Source organism: Prinia subflava, chromosome 2 (assembly GCF_021018805.1).
Source record: "Prinia subflava isolate CZ2003 ecotype Zambia chromosome 2, Cam_Psub_1.2, whole genome shotgun sequence".
Lineage (NCBI taxonomy): Eukaryota > Metazoa > Chordata > Aves > Passeriformes > Cisticolidae > Prinia > Prinia subflava.
This window is the reverse complement of record NC_086248.1, coordinates 74,475,516-74,502,288: the sequence shown is the minus strand read 5'-3', so window position 1 is coordinate 74,502,288 and position 26,773 is coordinate 74,475,516. Positions and strand designations below refer to the sequence as shown.

The 26,773-nt window shown below is 41.3% G+C and overlaps 1 protein-coding gene across 1 annotated transcript; it reads right to left on the bottom strand.

Annotated features, from left to right (window-relative positions):
- Positions 1–868: 868 nt before the first annotated feature.
- Positions 869–25,108, bottom strand: UNC93A (unc-93 homolog A). The gene is made up of 9 exons (XM_063391897.1): positions 24,837–25,108; positions 19,433–19,635; positions 16,018–16,199; positions 14,518–14,747; positions 11,353–11,478; positions 8,771–8,988; positions 7,510–7,645; positions 5,798–5,929; positions 869–1,399 (listed from the first exon to the last, which is right to left on the bottom strand). Exons 2-9 carry the CDS (start codon positions 19,517–19,519, stop codon positions 1,134–1,136), a joined length of 1,377 nt encoding a protein of 458 aa, XP_063247967.1. The 5' UTR covers positions 19,520–19,635; positions 24,837–25,108; the 3' UTR covers positions 869–1,133.
- Positions 25,109–26,773: the final 1,665 nt, after the last annotated feature.

The window sequence follows — 26,773 nt, the reverse complement described above, 5'->3', positions numbered from 1 at the left end:
CTTAGCTAACTATATGTAGTTTATTGCAAGAGGCAGCACTAATCTTGGACATGAAGAGCATTTGTCTGCAATTCCTTTGGTGCTGTCTGCCTCACACAGAGAATCTGCATAGTGTCATTACCAGAAATGAACATGTGGTCTGTACACTGCTCTCATTAAGATGTAGGGGCACTGCACAGTAACTGTACTGTAACACTCTTCTCTTTGAAGTAAACCCACAAAAATCCATATCTAGAAACAATATGGGTAAAACTAAAGAGAAGTTGAAATGGGATGAACCACTGCAGGATACATGTAGGTCTCAAGAACTTATTACCATCCTCCTTTTCTCCCTATCTCTCTTGTGATTTGCACTCTTCTCATGGCGAGGTTCCCCATGACCTAGCTGCTCATCTTGAAAACAGCTCTGTCCCTGGATGGGAAAGTGGGGTAAGGTCACAATCATTGAAGTATTTTGTCTTGTAGAAGGCATCTCTTTCAGGATGAAGTTGCTCTAAGTGGTGACAGAAAAATTGGAGACAGGAAAATCGAAAGAGTGCTGGGATAGAGGGATGACATGGGCAGATTCACAGCTGCCTGCTGACCTAAGACAAGTTGGTGGACTCAGTGGTTAGTTGATTCTGTGGTGTGCAGATATGAACTGCAGATATAGTCAGTCTGTAGGTTGATGTTATTTACAGCAGGTTTTAAAGAATGCAGTATAGAAACAACATAAATCTTTATAATTAATGGTTCCATGAAATTATGTTATCTGCAATCAACTGAGCAGCCCCAGTTGCTTCTTTCATTCTGCATGTGGTTTGATTGTAAAGCTCTACCAGGTCTTATCCACAAAAGAAAAATGTGAGGACTTTAGAAATCTTGTTTACATTTATTAACACTTTATTAATTAAAATGAAAAGAGAAAACATTTAGTTGGTCATCTGCATGAAAGGGTGAAGTTAGATAATCTTCCCTTATAAAGGTGAGATGTCAAAGGATGTTTTTACTCCTAAGACTTTGGCATTATAATGGCCTTGAAGTCTGTTCCTTTTCCATCTTTCTGCATACAGTACACACTGGGATGCCCTTGGAGACATGCCTGTAAGGAGCTGGCAAGTTTGCTTTGCCTCCATCACTCTGACCCTGTTGGATTACATGCGTGTTTCCTGGGAGTGGGAGCCTCCATTTTCCTTCTTTGTGGTAGTAGGTGTCCCGGGGGGGCTCTTAGCCTCAAGGTATTCCACTGCTCCATAAGTCACCATGGACAGCACAAGCACAGACAGTAAAATGTACAGTTTGATGTAGGCTTGCAGTTTGGTGCTGTAACCAAAGGCAATGACAAATCCAAGCGATTCCCAGAGACGGTAATTTGCAAAGGCGGCCTCCTTGTGTTTCTCAAATAAAATGCCATAGAGTCCTGGAAGGAAGGAAGGAAGAAAGGAAGGAAAAACATGTCTTGTGAAGATTAAATCTGCAACTACATATTTTCTGCAAAGGGAATAAATAGAGCACAATGGGGAAGACAGGCCCTCCCTCATAAATGTCAGAGAAAGGAAAATACAAGCCTTGTCTTAAAAATTTGTTGTGCTTCTGTGAATTGTAACAAGTGAAACAACAAAACAAACATGAAAAAATAGGGAACACCAGAGAAAAACGGAACAAAAATGCAAGGAAGGAAGGACGTGATCTATTGAAGTAAGATGGCAGAACTTAATTTTTCAAACTATTTGCTACAAAAATCGAGGGTTTTGCACTGATGAACAAGTAAGCAAGGAAAAAAAAGGAGGCATTGACATTGTAGAGTCTCCATGAATAATTATTGAGAAGCTCATATCAAATCCTTACAGGTTTTCATATCATGGGCCCAGATTTAGTATGCAGACAAAATATATCTCTCTGAATAAACCAGGTTTTCAAATTTTCAGTTTCTGGACGGGTTAGCAAACAGAATTTCCTTGATGCACACAGAACTTCCAGGCAGCAATTGGAAAGCTTACCTGACACAGAGACTCAGTTCAACTGATCATCCTAATGCAGTTGTGTTCACTAGGAAGATCCCAATGAGTTCAGTCAGTTGTACGCCCACAGCTGGGATCTAGGGAGGGATTCCAGCCTCCAAGTCTGACTAGTGAAGCACACAGGGAAGGGGAGAGCTTGCTTTCCTCTGAGTGCTGAGTTAGCACCAGAGGTGATAAAGAACAGGGCATTTACTCTGACTCAGACGTGGTGTGCGCAGAGGAAAGGAGAAGAATATCATGAACTTTGACTCTTTTCATTCAGTTGTCTAACAACACATCTGTTTGAAATATGTACATTCAGCCAAAAGGCAAAGAGGGATGCAAAGTTCTCTGAAAACCCGAGTAGACTCACCTACCCCTTCAGTTTTGTTAAGCAAGGGGAGACTTCATCTGTATGAAAAAGCTTATGTATCCTGATGACTGCAAGAGGACCTTTTTGAATTGAAACTGAACTGTTTCAATTTAGACATGATGGAAAATCTGGACAAGTGCATCACAAGATGTACTTCGTTCATTAAACTGGCTGAGTGGAGTGTAGATATGATAGTCCTTCATAGTTTTGCCTCATAAGTGAACGAGTACAAGTTGTTCATACTAATTTCCTGATATGCGATATGCCCAGTGTTATCTTCTGGAAAGATATTGGTAAGTTTAATACAGGAAGGTTTCTGATGCCATGGCAGTTCTATGTCTAAAGATTCTGGTTTTCAGCTGTTATATATTTGCTGTTTTGAAGCAAATTGTCTGGATGAGCTTCAGCAGGACCTGCTGGGCTGGGTGAGTGGAGAGGCTGCTAGGTCTGAAATTTCACAGTTCACTTCCATGGAAATTATCCTGTTTTTTTGCCACTGCCTGTTTTCCTACTCATTCCCCTGGTACTAGTAGGCATGTGTATATAACAGGACTGCCGGAAATTATTTGAGTCTGGGTTTATACACTCTTTAGACTCATTTATGTCCTTTCTGAGGATCCAAATCAATCTGGAAAGATCTTGGTTTTACTGTAGTCCACCTGATAGTTCTGTGCTAACAATTGTTATGCCCCAGCTGTTATGCCCCAGGCGCAAATTTTATCAATGGGTAATGTCAGCATCTGTGCTCTTCTCAGGTAAGAAAGAGCACTACATGCTCTGAAATGAAGTAGCTTTCATTGGAAATAAGTGCGAGTGTCCACATATGAGCACAAACATATCAGGAAAACTTTATAAGATGAAGTGACTCATCCACTGTGAGCCTACATGTCCTTTAGGGGGTACTCGAGTATTAAATATCCACAGCAGCACAAGGCAAACCACAGAATGCCTTAGGTATGTGGCACTGTGCCATTTATATATTCACTGGTTAATCTACTGAGGCCCCAGCAGCACTCATGGGAGCTTAGCAAAGGAAGGACCACAGACCTTGTAAATCAATGTTAGTTTGGAAGTCTTATCTCACCTCATAGTTTTGGATGCTGGGAATTTTTCATGTGATGTATATCTGTATAAAATTTTGAAGGGGAGAAGACAGTCCTATGTGGGTATGGCAAACTAAAGATCCTATTCTGGGATGCAGCACTGTGGGGTAATGTCACTGCACCTCTCTATTAAGGTTTTGTGTCATCATTTGATGTTTCACTGTGACAATGTGACAAAGCGAACTTTGTATAGTTTTATAAATGGCAGCTGTGAAACAGCTGAGTAAGACCAAAAAAAGACACTATGCAAGGAAAAAGAATATTTGGGTGTTTTCCAAACTAACACAAATGTGAAATTTTCATAAGTATCTTGCAGGAATCTGGCAACGGAAATGACCTGATATAGTGCTGCAAATAGAAATGAATCCTGTTGCATAACTGCAGAGCTCACTCACCATCAAGCAAGCATGAAGCATTGTCCACTGTCTTTGCCTCCTCTGGGGGTTTGGAAACTACAGTAATTTCCCAGCCACCTTCTCCAATACTTAAGTCTTCTATACTTCATTTTTCCCTAATATGGGCCTCAGGTCCATTTTTGTCTGTCATGCAGGGACCTTACTGAGGAAACCTGCTCCTCAAGGACATCTCAAATGTATTTAAATCCTAGAAGAGAGAGTACAAGGTCCAGCTCTTTTCAGTGGTGTCAAAGAAAAGTGGGCAAGAGGTTGGGCATAAATTGAAATACGTGCAGTTTCCTCTGAACATCATGATGTTTTTTTGCTGTGGGGGTGGCTGAGCACTGTCACAGGTTGCCCAGCGAGGGTGTGGGGTCTCCTTCTCTGGAAAATATCAAAGGCTCCCTGGACATGGTTCTGAGTAAGTGGCTGTGCCTGGGTGTCCCTGCTTGAGCAAGGGGGTTGAACCATCTGAAGGTTGGTCCTTTCCAACCCTAACCCCACTGTGATTCTGAGAGAAGTCTTATCTGAGGACAAAGCTTTCTGGACAAGATAGAAGCAGGACAAAGGACAGGTCCTTTATCCCAATGGAAGACAAAGATATGGTTCTCAAGAGTGTTAGGAAGAAGCTTGCAGAGCAGTCAGAAAGACTGTGGCTGAAGAAGCAGGAAATGAATGAAGAGATTCACTTAAGAGAGAGCAACTCCTCACTGATGTTTTTGTTCCATGACCCTGAGTATTATCAAGAGCACTGATTTAAAATTTTTACCTAAGGCACAAGCCTCTGGGTAAGGCTGTGAGATGATGAGGTGTCCCTTGATGTATGTACTAGCTCTCCTCCAGGGGATATGAGCTGGAGCTGCTGGAGGGGCAGAGAAGGGTGCTGGCTGGCCATTCCCTTGTGTGTAGAGACAGGGACTCTACATGTGCTAGAAAGGAGATCACTGTCAGTGCCAGGCAGCGGACTGCCATGTTTTCCATCTGGGTCTCCAGGAAGAACATGACACTTTATCTGGCGGGGGAAATCTTCTAAGCCCCTGAAACATCCAAAGGGATCAGATGAAGGAAGGCCAAGACACATAACCTGATATGTGCCCAGAGGAGCACTTTCCCCTGAAGTGATTTTGTAATGATGTGATGTAATTCCAGCTTAAATTTTTGGCAATGAATTCCATACTTTGCTTATGCATTGTGTGAGAAATACTATTTATTTTGATTTCTATAAAGGCTTCTGCAGGATAGCTTTATCTGGTACCACTAGTCCTGTTATTAAGAGACACAGTGAATTTCAAGTAATCTTCTCCATACAATTAATTACCTTACCGACTGCTTTCCATACTTACCTCTTGTCCAGGCTAAAGAATTCTAGCTTTTTAGTCTTCCTTCAAGCAGAAGTGTTCCATGAATTCACTCCTTTTTTATTGCCTACTTATGCCTTGTCACACTGGATTATGAGTTTTGAAATGGAGTAAACCAGAGCTGTATGAAGTTACTTGGCTGCATAATATTGCTTTCTGTAATTTCCTCCTACATTTTTTCCCCAATAGCTCCTAACAGACAATTTTCTTCTTCTTTTGTTGCTGAGATTTGAGTTAATTTTTATCCAGAGTGCTCTCCTTTATTGCAAAAGACAGACTAAATGAATAATTCTTCTTAGCTTGTAAATTACTTTGAAATACTTATACTCCTCCAGAATACTTATTCTGAATATCTGTTACCATCTTCTGCAGTATTCTTCTCTCTTCATCTTGGAAAAATTGTTTCAATGAGTATTTTGCATTCTTGCTCCCAACTTGTTCTATTTCTTCTGCTTTCCAATGAGTTAATATTTTTATTTTAGGTGCTGTCTTAAAGCCATTATCATTGTTATGCAGCATTGTTTCATAGATGCGAACAGGCAGACTTTTATATCTCAAGAGAATACACTCCATTGTCACCAGGACTTACCATTAGTTTGTGTTTGCCAAACAGCATCAGACAGGCCCCAAAGAGCAGGGAATACAAAAAACACAGCAAGCTGCTCGGGACGAGGTTTCCACAGCAGTAGTGCTATTATACAGGCTGTGTTCGTAACTGTGGCTGTTGATTTAGAAAGAAATAAAGAAGAGAAATATAGATGCAATTATGATCACGACAAATTGTGGTAGATAACACTTTTTTATTCTACCCCCAACGAAAGAACAGGGCAATCTTAAAATCTTTCTGTTTCATTGAGCTTTGTGCTGACTGAGTTGATATCACATGAAATACATCACAAGACAATGCAGACCTTTGACAGTGCTTAATTCATAATTCTGAGCAGTGTCCTGAGCTGAGAGATCCTCAGTGCTGATATGGTTGTTAGCCCAAACGACACGAGCCACTGAGGAGGAGAAGGAGCTTCTGAAAGGCTTGCAATCACCATGTGATGCACGTGGGAAGGGGGACCAAACACCCTTCTGCTCTCCTTGCCTTCAATGAGGTTTCCATTTAGGGCCAGAGGGGACAATTAAGGATTTCTAGAAGGTCTTGTGGCTTTGGGTCTTTCTTTTAAAAAATGGTTTGCAAATGAGTCACAGATTCTTCCCCCCACAGGTACACATGCAAAGGCTGAGTAAAAGACCACTAAACAGAATTGAGAAGTTCAGAGGTCTTCCATTTCTAACACTACGGCTTTGGGGTAGATTTAATTGCTTATTGCTAGTATTAGGTGGTTTTTGCTTTTAGTTTTTTTTAAATCTGATTTTTATAGACTGAGATGTACACTTAGAACAGACAGAAGAATTTTTGAGCTAGTGACTGTAACAGAAAGCACTCTAATTTTCTCCTTCCTTGTCCAGGTTTAAAATTTCCTGTGGAGAAAATGCCTAGAATGTCTTGATGCATATTGAGCTATTCAGTTATATTTCTAACAATACAAATTATTGCATTAGTGGAAATAAGGTATTAGTCCAGTTCAGTAAGCATAAAACATACAGAAGCACAAAACAAATATTTCTTGGTATTTTTTTTTATGCCTCCATTACTCTGTTACTCATTGGAACAATGTTCTCCAGAGGAGGAGGTGTTCTCAAATATGCAAATCTTTTCTCAAGGCAACATGAAAATTACTGTTCCTTACACAAGCTCTTAAGTTATTCTAGCCTGACACGTGACTTTCTTCTATTTTTCTCCCTATAGAACAAGTAGTAAAAAAGAAGCAGCCCAACATCAAAAAAGGTTCCTGAAATTTCACTCAAATTTCCAAGTCTGTCATTTCCTGAGACTCAGGTCAACAATGGTTTGCTTTCACTCCATAAAGGTGGGGAGGTTTCAGCCCAGTGAAGAAATCCTTCTTATGACAGTGCAAGTCTCAACATCTGCATTATCAGATCTTTTGTCACTGGCTGCATCAGAGCTATAAAGCATCAATCTTATAGGGCACTTTCTGCGTAGATAGAGCCCTCAAAAGCAGGCTGAACTTACATCACCAGAAAAATTATGTAAGGCAAAGACAGCAGTACAGTGCTTAACTGAGCTGAGCTGTCTCTTCTCATGAATGAAGTTTGTGAAATCTGCCTCTAGACTGACTTTGGTTTTAATTGATAGCTGACAGCAAGCTATGCCTTTGTACATGCAAAAGGGGGAGTAGTGGATTTGATTACATGTGGTGATTAGTCATTCAAGAAATCTTTACATACCTAATGCAAATAGAAGCTTTCTACCCGTGAACTGGGAGATCTTTCCGAAGAGCAGAGAGCAGAGGGAATTTACAGCTGCAAAGCAGATCATCACATAGCCAACGTACTGTATCCCCAGGGCACAGGTGACATAAACCTGCAAGAGAAGGGATAGAGGTGCCACATTTCCTTTGATGAAAATACACAGCTAAAGTTCAAGGATCTTAGCCTGAGTGTTTGGTAAACAGCCAGCATGGATGAGATAAAAAGAGCACAGCTAGAGAGTTTGCTGAGAAGCTCCTGGTGCATTGACATAGTTGGCCTTCAGCAGCAACTTTCCTAACCCAGTTCCCAATCAGATTGATGCCATGTAAACAGAGGAATGACAAACAGAACAAATCAGAGCACTGTTTGTTGTCCAAATAAAACTCCTGGAAGTAGCATTAGGAATTTTCTGTCCTTCCCATCACAGCCCAAGAGATGAAAATTGACACTATGGTCATTACAGAGCAGCTCCCAAAAAAATGAAGAGGACCTCTTCTATAAGAGCATGTAACCAGTGGAAGTTGCCATGGAGTGCCCCTTTCAATCTGTTCCAACACAGCAACAAGTGCACCCTTACATCTGATTTAAATGCAAGGTTTGAAAGCCTTAAGCATGAAAGAAGCAGCTCAGGAAGGTTGCCCTCTTTCTTGGGAAGCTTTTCCAACAATTGCCTGGAGAGACACACCTGCTGTTTGTCTAGGTTTGTCGAGAAACAGGAGGAGTAGAGGTGGTTTTAATAACTTCAATCTGTCAGGGTCTGGACCTGTTGCAGTAGTGACTGGTGAGGGCTCTCAGCCAGCCCTGTTGAGGACTTGCCCTCTTACCGTAAAGGTTGTCAAAATAAAATATGTGGAATGTGTGCTGACTTGCATTTATAAAAGCTCTAGGGAAACCAGGAGAGGAAGGAAGATATAAAAGCTTTGCTGGCTTCTGGCTTTTCTCCCAGTTTGTTATTTACAACAAGGTGAAGAGTTTGAACCTGTAGCTCTCTGCTGTGGCCTCCACTGGTGAGTTAAGCTCTCTACTGCATTCTTTTTGAGGTTGTTCCAAGGGACATATTTACTGCTGTTTGAAGATGTCAGTCAGAGTTCATTCATGTAGAAATAAGCAGAAATTTTGCAATCCGCAAATCATCATTAAAAAATCTTCATTTGACAAGTAAATATAGATCAAATGCAATAGTAAGACACAACGGCACAAAAATCAGACAGAAATAGATTTTCAATTACATCCACACCTTTGTGTAGTCACCAGAAAGAAATCCCTGCTCAAACCCACTGTACATTGTCAGAGGGATTAGAAGACACTGTCTTTTATCTTTAAGATGCCGAAAAGTTGCTAGGAACGTAGACCAAAAGGATGGTGCCTCTAGTTTTTCTTTCTCAGTCTCTGCTTGGTCAGATTTGATCTGGTCCAGAAATATAATAACCAGCAACACAGCTAGCACACCACTAGCTGCAAAAACAAAACAAAACAAAACAAAAAGTTCATGAAAAACTGAGGAATGCTGAAAGAGTGATGGGAAGTTGCGCGCTGCTGTTATTGTTCTGACTTGGTGCTTAGCTCTCTGTGGGATATTTTGGCAGCTGCCTCTGATTCTGCTTCAGCGTAAAGGCCATTTCTGTATCAACAAGAGGGCCCGATCTGCGCTCACATCTCTGCACACAGCTGTGCACTGGCAGACGCCCTCAGCCTGGCTGTGGCTGGCCTGCTGTGACAGCCGCCGGGCCAGCTGCACGGCCGCAGAGGGGGAAGGCTCACCCTCCCAGGGCGGGCTGGGGCATGGGGACAGGAGCTGGCCAGAAACAGCTCCCTCGGGAGCCATCAGAAGGCTTTAAATCAACAAGAGAGAGGAGTATTCACTCCCGTGCCAAAGTTTTCATGGCTAGCAGGGCTCTTCTTTCAAATACATGGAAAGGAAAATAAATGCTGTCTTGAAACCCAGTATATGTTGTGCCTTTCTTTTTTTTTTCTTTTGGCTCAGAACCATGCTTTGAGTATGGAATATGTGCTGTTTTAAAGATCATAGTGAGCAGCTCTAGCTAGCTTGGAAAGATGGAAGTTATAGCTTTAAACCCATAATTTCCTAGCAGACGCAGCATATAAAAGAATTATATAGAGTAGTTAATCAGAAAATGAACATGAAGGTATCAGTTTAGATTTGTTGCTTGTGTGGTGAATCAAAACAATTTTTTATGAAGAAGATAACCATGTCTCATAATACACATGAGACACCCATAGATTCACTACTGATTGCTTCATTACAGATGCAGGTATGATAATGTTTCCTCACTTATGCTGACTAGAATTCCATCCATGGAAAGAACTACAGTTCAGAGTAGGATGAGAATCAGGCACCTCTTTCCATCCACTTTGCTTGTTTAATGTGCTCCTGTGTTATGTGTATGGATATTGTCTCTACTGAGAACTTTTAATATCCAAATAAATCAGCAGATTTACAATAAATTGCTTCATTTTTTTATTGCTTATTATTTTTCATCCTTGTCTCCTAGAATTTCTCCAGTGTCCTGATTCCCTGCTGTGGCTGAATTGTAAATCCTTCATGATTCAAGTCATTATTGGTTCTGCCAGAGTGTTTATTAGTACTTATGGACTAATTGCTGGACTTAAATGGGACAGCATGACATCCATGTTTTCAGAAAAAAAAATATATAACAAATATATTAAATGAACCAGGAGCAATTATAGGAGATAATGGCATGGCTTATTAGTGGTTGGTATGAACATAAATAGGAACATTCACAGTCCTTGAGAAAGTGAAACTGCAGAAGAAGTATCCATTATTGTCTCCACCCAGGCTGGGCAAAATAAGTATTTAGCCACCAAATAGAGGACACATTTAAAAAATGTCTGTGAATGAAATATTTAGCCATTTACTTTCCCTTGAGGTAAGAAAAGACATGTCTTTTATTAAGAGCTTAAAAGAAAAACAAAACCCCACTGACTCAGGGTCAGGAGAAAGCAGGGTTGCATTCACTTTGCATGCACAAAGCCTAAGGGAGTCTGTATATGTTAGTCATCAAATTTAAATTTAAACTTTACAGACAAACATGCCTTTAGCAGAAAGTCATCAGCTCCAGTATGTTCTGGGAGGAGAGTGGGGGGATATTTTTTACACTTTCCCACCAATTAGGAATGGAGGCTGGGGACAGAGGAAAGGTTTTTTGCAATGCCCTTGTGCACTGAGAGCTGGCTCTGCCTGCATCACATACACTGCATTGGAGTGTATGGCAAATTCTACACTTCTGTCTCAGCACAGAGAGTACATCTATGTTCAGAGACTGCAAAGATATTTTGACAGAGCTAAGGTGCACATTGTCTTGCCAGATATTTTCCTTTATCCAGAGAATACCTTCTTTTGAGCAGTATACGTTTTGGAACTTTCATCACTCAGTGAATCCTTGCACATCTCTTTTTGCTTTTAATGGCATCAGCTTCCCTGTCTTTAATTCTTTTCTAGCCTTGTGCAAGGAAGGTCTATAGCAGCTGTAGTTACTAAATGAGAGATATGCCAATTTGCCAGGCTGAATTTGGGAGACCACACTGGGCTACAGCTTTATTCCAGGTGAAAAATATAAAGAATATCTTTCTCCTTTAGATAAAAATGATACAGCTGTGGCATAAAGCATGAGAACTATTTACGAAGGAGTTGTTTACAGCTCTCACATATCTTATTTTCCTTCAGCAAATTGGATTGAAGGAGAAAGTCAGAAACTTAATCTGCAAAGCCATGCTAGCTTGCACAAGTATTAGGCTCTCCATCAGTGATACTGATTAAAGATTGTGTGGATTACTCACCAGTATAGACCCCTAGCAGTGTGTAGATTAAGGAGTTGGAGGGTCTTGCTGACCCAGTGGTGTTGGTGGTACCAGTCAGGCAGTTGTATGCTCCACAGCATTCCAGGTCTTCTTCTGAGACCTCCACTAATTAAAACCAAAAGTCAGGTCAGTGAAGTGATCTGGTAAGCCCACGCTATGTGTAAGGATATAAGGATATAAGGATATAAGGATATAAGGAATACAGTGCTTAGTGATTAGTATATATCTCTAATCAGGAGAGACTGGTTTCAAGTTGCTCCTGATTAGAGATATTTAACTTCAGAATCCCAGTTTAACACACAAAAATTTGGTTTAAGAGAAATGAAAGAGAGACTGAACACTGAGTTAATGGTTATATGAGGACAGGAACTAAAGTTAGAGGCTGAAATCTGAATCCAAGCTCAATTTGCATTATTCAAAGTTTGAGTGTATATTTTTAGCTCTTAATACCTCATGAGATAGGTCCCTGAGTTTACAACAGCAATGGACTGATGGACTTCAGTTCTTACAGCCATCCCACATTTTCCCTCTCCAGATAATTTCTGTGTATGTTATAGGAACAGAAACCATCTCAAGACTTTTTTTTTTTTCTCATTTAAATTATGATTACTCAGTATTGCAGTCTTCCAAGTAGCCTGCTTTTCCTGACTTTATTATTTTATTACTGCCTTTATAACTTTATGAGAACACACTTGAAGCTAACAGCTCAGCAGGGTTTGGAGTGGGACCTTTGCTTTGTGCAGTCCTGTCGTTGTTGTGTAGGGCATATGTCAAAGCCACAAACACACAAGTTCTCACACACGCTGTGTCACCAGCACACTGTGCCCACTTCCTCCAGTACCCTCTTGGTAAAGAATAAATGCTAACCCAAAGTGCAAGCTGGAGGAAGGTGATCCAAACCCCACACCATAATTTTAGTGCTTTCACTGCGGAATTTGTCTCTGGTCCAAGCACAATAAAGGGCAATAGAGCTGTACCTTGGCTCAGTCTTTAAAGAAGGGTTGATGTGTAATTTTTCAATTAAGGTTATTGTGTAAGTATTTTTAGTGTATTTTTCCTCATTGCTTCCAATCAAAGCTACTGTCATCAGCTGTCTAACCAGCTTCATAAACAACTTTAGGTTCAACATAAGATAAAATGTAATGTTGTAAAGAAAATCATCACCTTATTACAGTCACTGGCTACCACTACAGACCTTCAGCAAAATTACCATATGTGAAAGGTGAGTCAAGTGGGTGAAGTGTGGAAGTGTGCAAAACAAGTTTTTTATCTGTTCCTGCATCATTTGAAGATGAAGCTGCACATGCAATTAGTCTTATGCAAGCTGTAAGGCAGGGTTTGCACTGTTTCTCTTGAATTAAAACTGTAATTTTGTTGCCTGAGGAAGGATGACTCTAGTAATTTACACTGACTACTGTCTTCAGTTGTGGTATTACCACACGGTGCAACTTTGCCTTGCTGTGTCTGGATGCAGTGATGCAGGAAATACGTCAAGAGTAGGTGCATGTCTGAATTTTATGCATTTTGATTCTACAGATGCATGCTACATCTCTTCTACTGCTCAGTGAAATGATATGTTTTAAGTACATGAAAATATCAATGGATGACTTTGCACAAGTCTCAGAGGAGAGAAAAATAATTGTGTGACTGGAGATCCTTTCCCCCCCTTGCCCCAGCAAAGTTCCCCCTAGGTTAAAGTTGTGTCTCACTGAGAAGGCACAGTAGAGAAACTCATGTTAAAACTGCTCAGCACTGTCAAGAAGATGTGCAAGGCCTTTGGCTTTGAGAGCTGTTCACAGGAACACAGCATTTTCTGAAATTCTATGTAATAGATAAAAAAATAAGAGTGTCTTTAAAATTTGGAGGAACACCCTCAAGCGTAAAATTATGAAGGGATTTACAAGACCAAAATATAGTGGTTTATTCCTCTTATTAAAATTGTGTGTGCTGTAAGGCAGAGGAGAATCAAATGTTTGCAGCCTGTACACACCCCACAGCTGCACCACTGCCTCTGCCCTGCAAGTGAAATCTGGACAGTCCCTCCTGAGATGTCCTGTGGCTCTGGGATCAGGTCATCAGGGCCCCAATGCACTTGAAAAGGTCTGCCAGCATTCTGCATTAACAGTGCTTCACCTATAGTTGCTTAGGTTTAAAGGAAGCATGATTCTACATAAGTATCACGACTTGTGACAACTACTTTGCCATAAATCCAAGGATTCAAAGATTAAAACCTGATGCCAAATTAAAGCTGACATTTAGCTTTAATCTAGCAGCTATTTGAGAACTCTTCAGAGGACATACTGCTTAACTGAGAAAGGAAAGAGGTAACTTCTTGCTACTCATAGTAGCAGTGTATATGGAAAGCTCTCTCCATGTCTGGAGAACAGCCCTGTTCTGATTTTGACAGGATGAGGAATGTACAGGAGACTGCAATGATAAGGCACCACAGTGTTTTGAATCTCTAAGGTGGCATCCAAATATTAATTTATCTTCACAACTACCCTTTTAAAATTGACACCAATTACATGCATGGGAAATGAGGGCACTGCTGCTGAGTGATTTCTTCAAGCTACATTGGCATCTGCTGCCTGAGCCTGAAATACAGCAGAGGAGCCCTGGCACGCAGGCTCTTGCCAACAGCTACTGCTATTTCTTCTTGACAGTTCTGTAGAGCACCCGTTTTCAGCAAGCACCAGCAACCAGTCTGACTCACCTTGAATGCTTAACAGCAAATTAACCCAATGCTACAAGCTTTGCAAAAAGGCTGCTTCAGTATTTTGCCTTTTGTTTTAATCCACTTTTAATAGAAATCAGATGTGAAGGACTGTCACTGCCTGCAGCCTATCTGTGCTTTGCACTACAGGGGTAGAATTCAAACAGAATTCAATAGAGTTCTATTTTTTATCTATTTGTCTGAAGTCCCTTTAAGGCTAATTTTTGATAGAAAAAAGACACTTTCAGAGAGAAATTTTTCAGAGAGAAATTAATCTCATTTATTTTGGATATCCTCAGATGGGCTAACTCTTATCTGAAGTGTCTGTTTCTACTGTCTATGAAAGCTTAGTTGCAGAAATCCACCTCTTATCTATCTAGAACTAGGTGACATTTGTGGAAAGAAGTGCCAACATTTTAAATCCATTTTACCTTTGGTAGAAGATTGGCTAAGTATCAAGGATGAAATAAGATTTCCCCAGATGCCGGAAGACTGAAACACCAGGAAGAAGACACCAAAGTATTGGTTGATAATGTCTTTTGCATTTTTTCCTGCTTTCTCAGCATACGAAGTGCCAGCAATGGTGAGGTAAGTGCATTTGGCAGACCAGAGTGGTGCTCCTCCTAAGCCCAGGATCACGGAGGTAGGGATTAGTGTGTACCTGCCAAAGAACACTTTATTTAGTATTGTTGTTACCATTAGGATAACAATCATTTGCCCAAAGATCCAGAGGATAAAATAGGCATCAAAGGAATAGATTTGTCCTTTTTATGATATGATAAATCTGTTACATGGAACCAAGAAAAGGCCAGTGTAAGAGATGATCTGAAGATCTCTCATCTCTGTTGAACGAGAACAGAGGCTGAAGCCCCCAAGGACCCTAAAACCACAACACAGGAGTTCTGACCTGGACTGAGGTGGGATGTCTGCAGGTTTCACCTGCAGGTGTGACCAAGAACTGGTATGCATTCCCCTGGAAATCCATGCAGGAACACTGGCAGGTCACAGTGGACTGGCTGCCTGCTGCTGGACTGGCCTGTCCTGTACTGATTGTATCTGTACCTGTTCCCTCAATGGACCTCAGATCTCCCCCTGCTTTTGGCCAGCTGCCTGTTGCTCTGAAAAGACTATAAGAAGCTCCATGGGTTTGCCAGGACTTTGAGATCTCCCTGACAGAAGAAGATGGATCTATTGGCAGAGAATCACGAGGATTTCGTCTCCACATTGGTACCTATTCCTCCCCCCTTCTTTTTCTCTTGATCCTTTGTTTCTTTTTTCCTCTCCATCTATCGCATACTGATGTTGTTGGCACTTTATTAAGTTTAGGGTGTGCAAGCATATGCAGCTCTGTGCAGGGGATTAGCCCTAGGCCAGGCTGGCTAGGTCTGTGCTCATGTGCCTTAACTTCTTGTAACTGAGAACTAAACTGCACATGTACTTTGGAAGATGGATATCGACAACTTTCCTCCACAGAGTTGCAATCCTTGTCACTGGAAAGAAGAAGTTGTTCACCCACCTTTAGAAAGAGGGAAGCAGGAGTTAGCCTTCTCCTGTGGTCCTCTTCTCCCACAGCTACTGGCTGGAAGATAGTCTTCCCTTCAACGTTTTCAAAAACAGCCCTAAAAGTCTTTTTTAAATGTAACTTCTGATCTTTTTTCCCCAAAGAGGAATCTCTTCTACAAACATGAGTTAGAAAAGCAGCTTCAGGTGGGTGGATGTAGTCATTCTGACTCTGAACATTTTCACCTCTCTGGTCCACCTAATACCAGATTTATTTATCTCAATTTGTTGCAAGTAGCACCTTTTGCATGCAACTTTCTAATCTGCAATGCAGAGTTAGAGTAGGAATGGAGAACAAAAAGAAGAAAGAACTTTGCCCTTACTAATTTTGTTTGAACACAGAAGAGAGGGTTAAAATATTTAAATTGTACCAGCTAGCATAGAAGTTCCCTAGGGAGAAGGCGATGTAGCAGCACATGGAGATTGCAATGGTCCACTTGCAGCCCAGCTTCTCGATGAGGATTGGAGGGAGGAACATGGACGACAGGATGAGTGCAGCATACAGAACACTCAGGGAAGCAACGCCCAGCCCTTCTTCTGAGTTGAGACTGCTCTGCAGGGACAAAAGCAGAGATTGAGATAAATTTTATCACAGGTATATACTACTATGGTGTACAGAGAGTGGCTTTGGGCAGAAATAGAGAGACACGGCATCTGGGGCTGGGTGTTACTGTCTCATTTCCCCAAAACAGCCTGATTATGGATTTGGAATTTTTCTTAAAATGATAGGCCATTTATGAAAACATGATACAAGACCTGGTGAGAATTGCTCATATTCAAAGCTTTGGTAAGTCATTCTTTAGATTATTTGATGTTACGTTTGAGTTTCCCTTTGAAAGCAAGCTGAATTAAGGATAACCTCTTTTCTTAGCCTTCATTTGTTGTCTCAGGCAGGAATATTCTCAAATCTGCATTGCAAGAGCTGGCATAGCAATAGTGGGAGATTCTTTGCTTTAAACTACAGGTCTAATAATTTCTAAGATTTTCAGAGGCCAATGTTCAAATATCCTAATAGGCTCACAGCAGTCCTTTGTACTCGGAATTGATTCATCTGCATATTCACAAAGAAGGAATAACGTTTTACTGATCTAACCAGGTTTTAGAGTTTTACGCTCAAAATAGTTCTCTTGTCTTGATACTCTGAAAATTGAAATGGAAAGATCAATTTGAGAGACCTGGACAAGCTTGAAAAATGGGTCCATGTGAACCTAATGAGGTTGGACAAGTTCAAATTCAAGTTGCTACACCTGGGTCAGGGCAATCCCAGACATGGGTACAGACTGGGAGAAGAACTCATGGAGAGTAGCCCTTCAGAGGAAGACTTGACAATTCTGTGGAAGAAAAGCTGGACAAGATCAACAGTGTGTGCTCACAGCCCAGAAGACCAGCTGCATCCTGGGCTGCATCAAAATAGGTGTGACTAAGGGAACTGATTCTCCCTCTCTGCTCCGGTGAGTTCCCATCTGAAGCACTGCATCCAGTTCTGGGGTCCCCAGCACAGGAAGGACATGGACCTTTTGGAGATGAGGGTCATGAAGATGATCAGAGGGATGGACCCCCTCTCCTAAACAGGCTGAGAGAGTTGGGATTGTTCAGTCAGAAGAAGACTCCAGGAGGTCCTCATTGTAGCCTTACAGTACTCAAAGGGGACATTAAAAAGTGGGGATGTGACTTTTCACAAGAGCAGATATTGACAGGCCAAGAAAAGGGCAACAGTTTTAAATTAAAACAGAGATTTAGGGAAGATATTAGAAAGAAAATCTTTACTCTGAGGGTGTGAAGCATTGGAACAGGTTTCCCAGAGAATCTGTGGATACTCCATCCATGGAGACGTTCAAGCCCAGGCTGGATGGGGTTTTGGGCAACCTGGTTTAGTGGAAGGTGTCCTTGGCCATGGTGGAGGGTTGGAATGAGGTGATCTTTAAGGTCCTTTCCAACCAAAGCATTCTATAATTCTATGCTGCTTAGCAATGTTTTCCTGATTGTTTTGATTAATAGGTGATATGATTCAGTATGATTTTGGAAGCATCCCACTGGATGCTGAGGGAGTGGCACTGGGGAGCACTGTAGGGGAAGGAAGCTGTTGGTGGCTTCACAGAACCTTTCCAAGCCTGCAGTGGCTGTGCAGTCTGGCCATGCAGGACCATGGTGTCAGTCATGCAGCATGGAGACAACCAGGTACCAGGACAGTGAGGTGAGGACAGTCTCTATTAGAGCAGTGTCAAGATGTTTGAGAATTGGAATGGTTCTATAAACAGGCAAAGAAGCTTCCTGATCTCAAAGGTCTTTGTTTTTGAAATGTCACATGCCTGGTTTTGTCAGCTACAACTTCCAAAAATTAGAAGCCAGGCTTCCAAGATCATATGAATTTTACTGCCTGGGTGTTTGGGGATTTGTTTGATTGTTTGTTTTTTTGTTTGTTTGGGGGGGTTGTTGTTGTCTTTTTGGTTTTGGGTTTTTTTTGGGGGGGTGGGAGGGGGGTCTGGGCAGTGCAATATTGAAATGAATTATGAAAATTTTTAACATTCCAGTACTTACAGGTTCACAGATTCACAGAATATTCTGAGTTGGAGGGGACCCACAGGATCATCAAGTCCAACTCTTAAGTAAATGGCCTGTATGGGCATTGAGCCCACAACCTTGGTGTTACTAGCACCATGCTCTAACCAGCTGTTTCAGATGGTGGGACTGACTTGCAGCTTGTAGCGTTTATCTTCCCCTGCCTCATTAGGCTCCCCAACTCATAATATATCCATCCAGTTTTGGGACTGTTTTTGCAGAACAGCCCTAAGTTCAGAATCTGAGGTTTTCAGCAAAGAAAAGCTGTTCAAGGAGAAAGATGTACAGAACAAGGAGGGACCTCTTCCTGAAATGGGGTCAACCCCTTGTTATTGCAAACAAGTTCATCATGTTATGTATTAAGTTCCAACTTTAAGGCATACAGATTCCTACTGCAGTGGGAAAATTCAATCCAGTTGATCATGGTCATATTTTAACATCCTGTCTAAAGCTGCTTGTCAATCAATGTCTTCTATTCATTTATCAGCCATTAGACTAGCAGAGCCTTCTAAGATGAGAAGTTTCTCCTTGTGTTTATCTACTCAGAAGCATTCATAGACAGCAACAGTAACACTCAGTCTTTTATTCTGAATAAATAAGTGAGGTCCAGTGGTAAATTGAGTATTCATGTCATTCTAGAAACCCAGTTCTGCTACTATGTTTTAGGATGTTAATGCCAGTACAAGCCACAAATGCCTTATTAAAAAATAATATTTTTACTATTATGCTATATCATGACCCTAGAAATTATTGTATTATTTTATACTTAAATTATTTAATGGTTTGGGCATAATTTTTAATTATTTTACATTGCTGTACAATAATAATTATTATAAAATCATAGCAATTTAGAAATATTCAAAACAAACCCTTTCCAGAAACTGAATTTATTTTCCATTTTGCAATATCTTCTTTTGACAAAAGTCATTTCAGGTTAATTTTGTTTTCTGTTTCCATTGAAACAAGTTTTGTGGATCTAAAGGAGTAACATGACACAAGTATGTGAGCTATTCGGGAAATCTAGAGTAAAATATTTAGTAAATGCTGTGGATCTGGGTGAGGAATATTAACCTGCAGCAAGTTAATGTCCTAACCCACCCCATAAAAAATGCTATGCATGCCTTCCTCACAGAGACCATGGAAAAACTGATGTTTTCACACTGCCATTTGGCCTGATGCCCTTCCAGACCAACTGTCCTGGTAACCAATGGGAGATGCCTCACTTACCTGTAGACTCTGGAGCCCTCCGTAAGCAGTGAAGAGAAGTAAAAATCCGAAAGAAATGACCAAAACATTCTTAAGATTCCTTTCCATGTTGATTCATAGAAGACAAAAGGTCTGCTGGTGGGCAAAGTTGATCCAATTATTCCAGGGGATGATTTGAGTTGGAGAGAAACCGCTTATGCCTTGTTGGAAAAGGTCACTTTTTTCTGTGTTTGTAGAGAAGAGAGTTGTTAATCATTTGAAGACTGGACAGTGAACTTTACCTTTAGTAGTACTGAAAACTTGTTGTGGAGTTGTTACTCATTCACCTGTTGTGACTCAGGCAATAGCCAGCAGTCCCAAGGGCATCTATCATGTTTAATTAGAGAGGTATATAAGTGTCTTGCAACACTTGCACCCATTTGAGTATCGAATTCATATATTATATGGCTCTCCACTACGATCAGTACAGAAAAAAAATTGCAAGCTGTGAAATCACTTTCTGTCATAAAGATACAGAAATCTATAAAGGACAAAGATTAAATGTTGTACTGAAATCTACATCAGGTCTATCACTTAACTGTGGTTACAAAAGGGTGCTCGGAAGTAAGATTGTGCTACAGCTCTGTCTGCATACACCAGCTCCATAACTGGGCAGCACAGAATCCCAAGGCTGCTGGCTGCTTGGCAAGTGGGACAGCCTTCATTCATGGGGGTCCTCAGCGCTTTGGTCCCTCAAGTTTACCAAGTCATATTCATGAAAATTATTTTTTCCCCATCTTTCTCATCAATGCAGAAGCCAAAAAAAAAGAAAGGTGGATTGAGCAGATGACTGAAAAAGCAAGTTCCCATCCCCTTCTCTGGCCCTAAGACTGGCAGGGTGAAAGGACCCTTCCTGCATCTGTGGCAGAGGAGGGATTTGAACTTGGGAACAAAGTGGAGCCCAAAAAATGTCCATGCTATGATGCAAACCGGTCTGTAGGGTGTCCGCAGTGTCCACTGGGAATGCACAGCTAAGATTTGGTCTAAATCCCACTAGATGGCACAATTTTGCTTCCCACAGGGACATTCGCGGCTGAGGGGAAGAAGCCTTAATGCATAAATTCATTTAAAACATTTAAGAGGTCACAGCTAGTTTCTGCTTTGGACAGCATTGCAGTATGTGTCTTTTCATTTTCTTCTTTTGTCTTATAATCTTCTTGAATGAAATAATGCAGAAAACATAATCTTTTAATTCTCTATTGTTACTGGTACTTCTATGTTGCAAGTCCAGATAGTGGCTTTTTATTTTACAGGCTACTATGCTCAGCATGCGAACCCTTTGAATGAGATCACAATGCTGCTCTTGTTTGGCAGTGTTTGCAAGCCTCTAGAAGGAGCTTAGACCAAACTGGTGGTACTTGCCTCCATCTTCTCAGGTTTACGGATCCTTGCAATTTTCAGGTGACAATATTTCACAAGAAATTTCCACCTGGTGATAACATGCTTGTTTCTGTTTTGGTCCCCTTAGAAGAAGCCTGAAAAATTCTAGAAATTTGCAGTCACAGGTCTAAAACAACTGGAAAAATTATTGAGAATATGTAAGGATAATGCTTATGCTAAACAAAAACACAATTATCACCCACTCCAGCACGTGTAAGAACCAGGAACAGTGCAAAGTGCACTATTTGTTTTAGTTCTCTTTCTTGACATTAGCAGTAATAACAAGAATGCTTTAAAAAATCAGCATTAACTGGACAATACTTTTAAAATGCAGTGTTGGACAGGTTATCTGATCAGCACTTCTGCTCTGGAGGAATTCCTAACTCCTAATTTATCACATATTCTCAGCAGCATAATATTGGAGAGCATATGGGGGATAGTGGTAATTTGTGTGTGTAGGGTTTTTTTTTTCTTCTTTCCACTGATCAAAGGCATTCAGCCTGTTCCACATTGTTTGCCCAGAGCTTTGGGTTATCCAACTGACTAGTCCCAAGCCCCTCCTTAGGAATGTGCAGAGACTTTACCAAAGAGATCTGATAAGGCCAAGGATCTTTTCCTTTGGTACCAGGCAGCTAAAGCTCTGGGAGGCCTGCTGTGTATCACCCTTGACACTTCTTTCATTCTTTCTGCCAGACCAAGATTAAGTGAGCCTCAGTAGCTGTGTGCTGTGTTTGGGGATTAAGTTTCACACAGAAAACTGCAGCCACCAAATGAAAACTACTTGCAGAGCACTATCATAAACACGGGAGATAGAAGAGGCTGATTAAATTCATTACTCCCTCCCACAGGTCATTACATTTGTTTTCACCTGTTTATTTTCTCAGGGTAAATGAGGGTAGTCTTTGCTCAAAAGATTATAGCACTAGAGGCTAATCTTTGGGGGTTATTTTGCTTCATAATTATCCTTTCCCAATTTACTCTATTCTAGTCAAATTTATTGTTTAGGCAGTAATTTCAATAATAACAGAAGAAAGCCCCATCAACTTCCAGGATACTCATCACAGCATTTTCTATCTTAGGAGGCTTTTGATTGGTTATTTCCTTGGTGGTATACAGTATCCCTTGGATCTATCTGTAGAAAGGATGACTGCTTACACAGCGTTTCCTCTCTTGCTGTGAAAGCCTGGCCGTGTTACTTCTTTATTCTCCTCCTCTCTGACCTGTGTTTGTGTGCCGCTCATTTTGGATTTGGAGCAGGAGTGACTAAATGTCCTAGGAAGCCCAACCATTTCTGACAGGGGCATTGGAAAATACCACCTGTTACATGTTGAGAAAGAGTCACAACCTGAAAGTGAGGAAACAGTGAACTGAACTGGTCAAGCAAGAAAAGCTGTTTTCTTCCAGGAAGGGGTTTGTAAGGGAGTTGCCGGTCAGTAAATGCATTTGGCCCACAAAGCTGGAGCAAAATAATTTTTGTTGTGTCAAAGGCTCAGGAATTGTAAGTTGTTCCTGTTTGTCTGAGAAGGTTTGAACATCTCACCCTTCTTCAGTATTTCAGGCCTCATCTCCAAATTTCCTGTATTTCCCATCTCCCCTTTCAAATACTTCTCTCCTACCATGCAAAGGGTCCACAGATACTGTCCTTTCATGTCTTCTCCTAGGATTCCCTCTGCATGCACAGCTCTATAGACATGAGCATGCCACTTCTGTCTGAATCCTATCTGCTGATGTCCTCTGTCTTTCTCTGGAGGACCCAAACTGTCTATCTCAATCTCCTTTTATGTCCTTGATGTGGGCCATCCTTCCTTCATTCTTGCTTTGTTGTTCCCTAGCCATCACCCTGCCTCTGTCTCTTGGCTTCTCCCTTCTTACCTCATCTCCTGAGTGCCAGCAGACTTCTTGACTCTTAAGGGAGTAGCTTGAAAACTGCAGCTGGTGTTCCTGTTTCACAGTTTATTGCACTACTCTTAGCCTCACTGGCTGTAAGTTTGCTCTCTCTCCTCCTCTAGCCCCACTCCTAATTTCTCAGGAGGTCCATTTCCTCCAGCTCCACTCCCTATTCCTTAGGGAAGAGGAGAAGAGACACGTTGTCTTCTGGGTTGGGAGACAGGTCATGGTAGAAAGGGAACCAAATGGAAAAAGCTCCTAGAGAGTACAGGCTTGAATTAAATTGATCTTTTTTTCCTTAGGGCCATGTGGGAGACTTTCCCTGCAGGACACTTGTCTGCTCTGTTGAATGCAGCTGTCCAAATACACCGTATTGTCTTTATAGTAAAGACAGAACTCAGTTTAGGATAGGATAATGTGGTGCCAATCCAGACTCACTCATAAATTTTGATGACCTGGAGAAACAGTTCCTTTAGTTATTGGACATTTTATAGCTGTTATTCACCTCCTGAGATTTGCATCGCTTTTGGCTGGAGTTTTCAATGCATGAACATGTCTATGAGAGTGCTCACAGACACTAATTCTAGCCTAGGGAGAAATTCAAGCATTTTGAAGGTAAGACACTGCCCTGTAGAGCAGCCAGCCTCTGCACAGAGGACAGACAGCCAAAGAGGCCGGACTCTCCAGGCTGACAACTGCCTGTGAACAAGCCCCTGCTTCTCCCCCAGAGTGGTCCTGCATTCATTGTCTTTTTATAAAACGCTTTTGTCTAGTTCAAACCCAGCCGAGTAACATTCTGTCTTCTTAAAAGTGTTGCCTGAGCACTGACATAGTACTTGTGCCTTGTCCTGCATTTTAGATGTTTCAGAATAGCTGCAGTAATCCCATTTCTAAGCCTAAACCAGCGGCTGTGACTCAGTTGGTAAGACTTAACACCCTGCTAAGATAAACATGCCACTGTTGTGATCTGTGCTTTTATAATGAATGGGTAGGGAGGCAGATCCTGCATATGAACAATGGACTTTTGTATGGCTCTGAAGTCTTAAGAGCCATTTACTGGAAACTGCCTGACTACATACTGGTTGTTCACATGAGCATGCATGAGAAATTCCGTGCACACACCCATGATGTGGCCTGGGAGGATGGGACTACATCAGCAACTCAAATGATACACATTTTCACCTTGTCTCTTTTGTTCAAAGGTGGCAGCTCATATTATTAATGTCCACTATCAAGCTAGCTCAAAAGAGGGTCTATAGTGATCAGTCAGGATGTCCGTATTACTGAAAGGCTATCACTAAGATTTATGATGAATTTATCAGCCAGTGGAAACAAAAAGAAGAGAAGAGAATGGGGCTTGATACCAGAGACCAGGTCTGCTTAAAATTTGTTGGTGTCTATGTCCTGGAATGTGGAGGTTCTCACCTCTAAAGCCTTCCACCCTTCTTTTGTCTATTGGTTGCACCCATGAGTGGACACTGACATAAGGGGAATATTTACAGCCTATCTACCACCCACTTGCCATCAATGTAAATATCTATATAAAGATATCTAAGATAAAAAGAAAAGTAGCCTGAAAGCTACTTCTTCTGAAAGCCTCACTTGTGCATTCTTTCTCTGGGTATGCTGCAACTGCATGTAAAAGCAAGAGCTACCAAGCAGAAGTGCAAGCAGGGGCTCTTGAGAGTAAAATATTGGAAAAAGAGGCTGTACAGGCTGGTATGAGAGAAAGGTGTTGTTACGGACAAATTAGAGTAGCTATTAGAGTTAATCAGAACAGGCAATCCTGCAGAAAATTTTGAGGGTAAAATTTCTTCCGTATTCCAATAGATATGATCAGGTGCTTGGGAAAAGCAATTGCCTGTTTTACAAGGCCTTTTCTGTGACAGAAAATATGGGGAATCTACATAACCTTCCCCTAGGGTGACAGGGAGTCTCTCCCAGGTCTGAACAACAGACACCTTCCCTTGCCAGTATTGGTAAATCATGCAGCCATCCAGGACATTGTTTCTCTACCAGCTGTCCCTGACCCCTTCCCCCCCATCTGCGGCCCTGCCTTCTCCCTCCAGTCACTGGCCCATTAGTCTGCATATCTTTGCATTCAAACAAATCAAATTACCTTTTCCAGTGGCTTCCTGTACTTTGAAATTACGAAGCTACGACAGACCTCCCTGGAAACGGGTACCGGGGTCCAGCTGGAAACGTCTTGATGGTTGCCGCTCTGAACAGGCTGTGTGTTTTGAAACTTGCACTGATCTTTACAGAAGTTGCCCCAATATGCTCAACAGAGTTGCAAAACTTCTATCCCATCCTTGTTTTGAATTTCTTCATCATTTTTGTCAGTCCTTGTGTGAAACTTGAACCAAGAAGCAAACAGCATGTAGGAAGACAGGTCACATACAACTCCACCTCTTGCTTATCGTCTGAAAGAAGAGTAATTGCTATTTTATTTGCACTCTTGCTTGCATAATCACTCACTGTGAAATGTGGTTTTTTTTCCCACCACACTGCTCCCACTTCCAGAGAAGCACTAGGATTCCTAATCAGTCACTCCATCCATTTCACAGGAGCTGTTCCATAACTTCAGGATGGTGGGGACTATTCGTCACTCACACCACAGTATGGTGGGTGTGAGGCTTGAAGGTGAAAAGTGAGGGCTGATTACCACCAGTTCTTTTGTCATTCAGCAGTACCACAAGAATACTCACTGCATACAGAGAGTTTCTGCCTGCATTCTATCTGGCAAGTCATTCCTCCTGGGTTTTTTCCTGTTATAAGTTACTCATGGAGCATGTTGCAGTATCCACTGCAATCAAGGGAAGACTTCCTACTTTGTCAACAGTTGCTTCATCCCTTCATACTCCCGTGGATGGATGCCCTTAGCTTTCCCACATGAGAGAGTTAAAGTTTGAAGTCAGCTTAAGCAGGAGGCTAAAGGTTCTGAGCATTGTAGCACAGCTCTGAAGAAATGTGGAGGAAAAACTTTCAGAGAAGTGGGCAGGAAATCTAGAAGCAACATCTAGTTACTAACAGACTGCTGACTTCATTTGGCTATTTGTGAGAAAAGGCATTTCTATTCTGTTTGCTGTATTCCCCAAGGCCAAGAGACAGATCAGAGTGGACTGGATATGTCTGTAACTACTTTTTTTAAAAAATCAATATGATTAACAGTCAGAAATTACAAAAATTATGCTAAACATAGATTCCTTCATGCCAGACCACTGGATGTACAGTAGTTTTAATTATTCAGCATTAAAGTCAGGCTTAATTAAGTTTTATCTTAAACATGCTCTTCCAGAGATAGCTTTTTAAGTGACTATGTTTTTCCTAACAGACAAAGAGAAAGAAATCCAGAGTATACTACAGAAAATTCCAGTGTCTTTTTATTGTGACATCTCTTCTCTACAAAGGAGGAGGAAATTAGGGAGTAAAACCGTACCATATGGAGAAGGAGCACCAGGGAGTTTACTAGAGCAGTTAGAGAAAAGCAAACAAACGAGTGGTCTGCTTTTCTGATTACCAAAGACTTAAAAGGTCAAAATCTTCATATCCTCTTTAAATCTTCTAAGGAAGACACACTTTCACACCTCTCTATTAAAAGAGCAGAATGCACATGAAGGGTCTTTCAGTAAACATACAAAATCCATGCTACAAAAACCTGCAATGAATGGCGATTAATTTTAACTTTCATAATGAGTTACTTTTATTTGTAAATATGCCCGATTCCTCCTGCCACTGTCACTTTCTTGAAGCTGAACCTCTGTTGAGCCTTGAGGTTATTTTAAGTTTTTTTCCCTGGGACAGACATGGTGCCTTTGTTCAGCACGGAGTTTAGGCAGTGAAGGGTGCATGGGCCGTTTCTCCAGAAGGCATTCCTACAATGGAGAGAAATGATAAAAAGAAGTGGATCTTTAGTATGAATCCAGCTGTTCATGGTGGCTTTTGCAGGAACTGGAGGTGTCATGAGACATGGTTTGGTATGTAATGGTGCAGATTATAACCTAGCTGGCTGCTGTGCAGAATCCCTCTGCAGAGATGAAAACCCAGCCAGGAGAA

Bases quoted from the DNA above. Each gene is read 5' to 3' on its own strand.
- UNC93A (XM_063391897.1), bottom strand. From the start codon at position 19,519: ATGGAAAGGAATCTTAAGAATGTTTTGGTCATTTCTTTCGGATTTTTA. The intron at 14,748-16,017 runs GTACAATTTAAA...GTTCTTTGGCAG, and splicing joins GGGAACTTCTATGCTAGCTG to GTACACACTAATCCCTACCT. The intron at 1,400-5,797 runs GTAAGTCCTGGT...CCTTCCTTCCAG, and splicing joins TTGGCAAACACAAACTAATG to GACTCTATGGCATTTTATTT.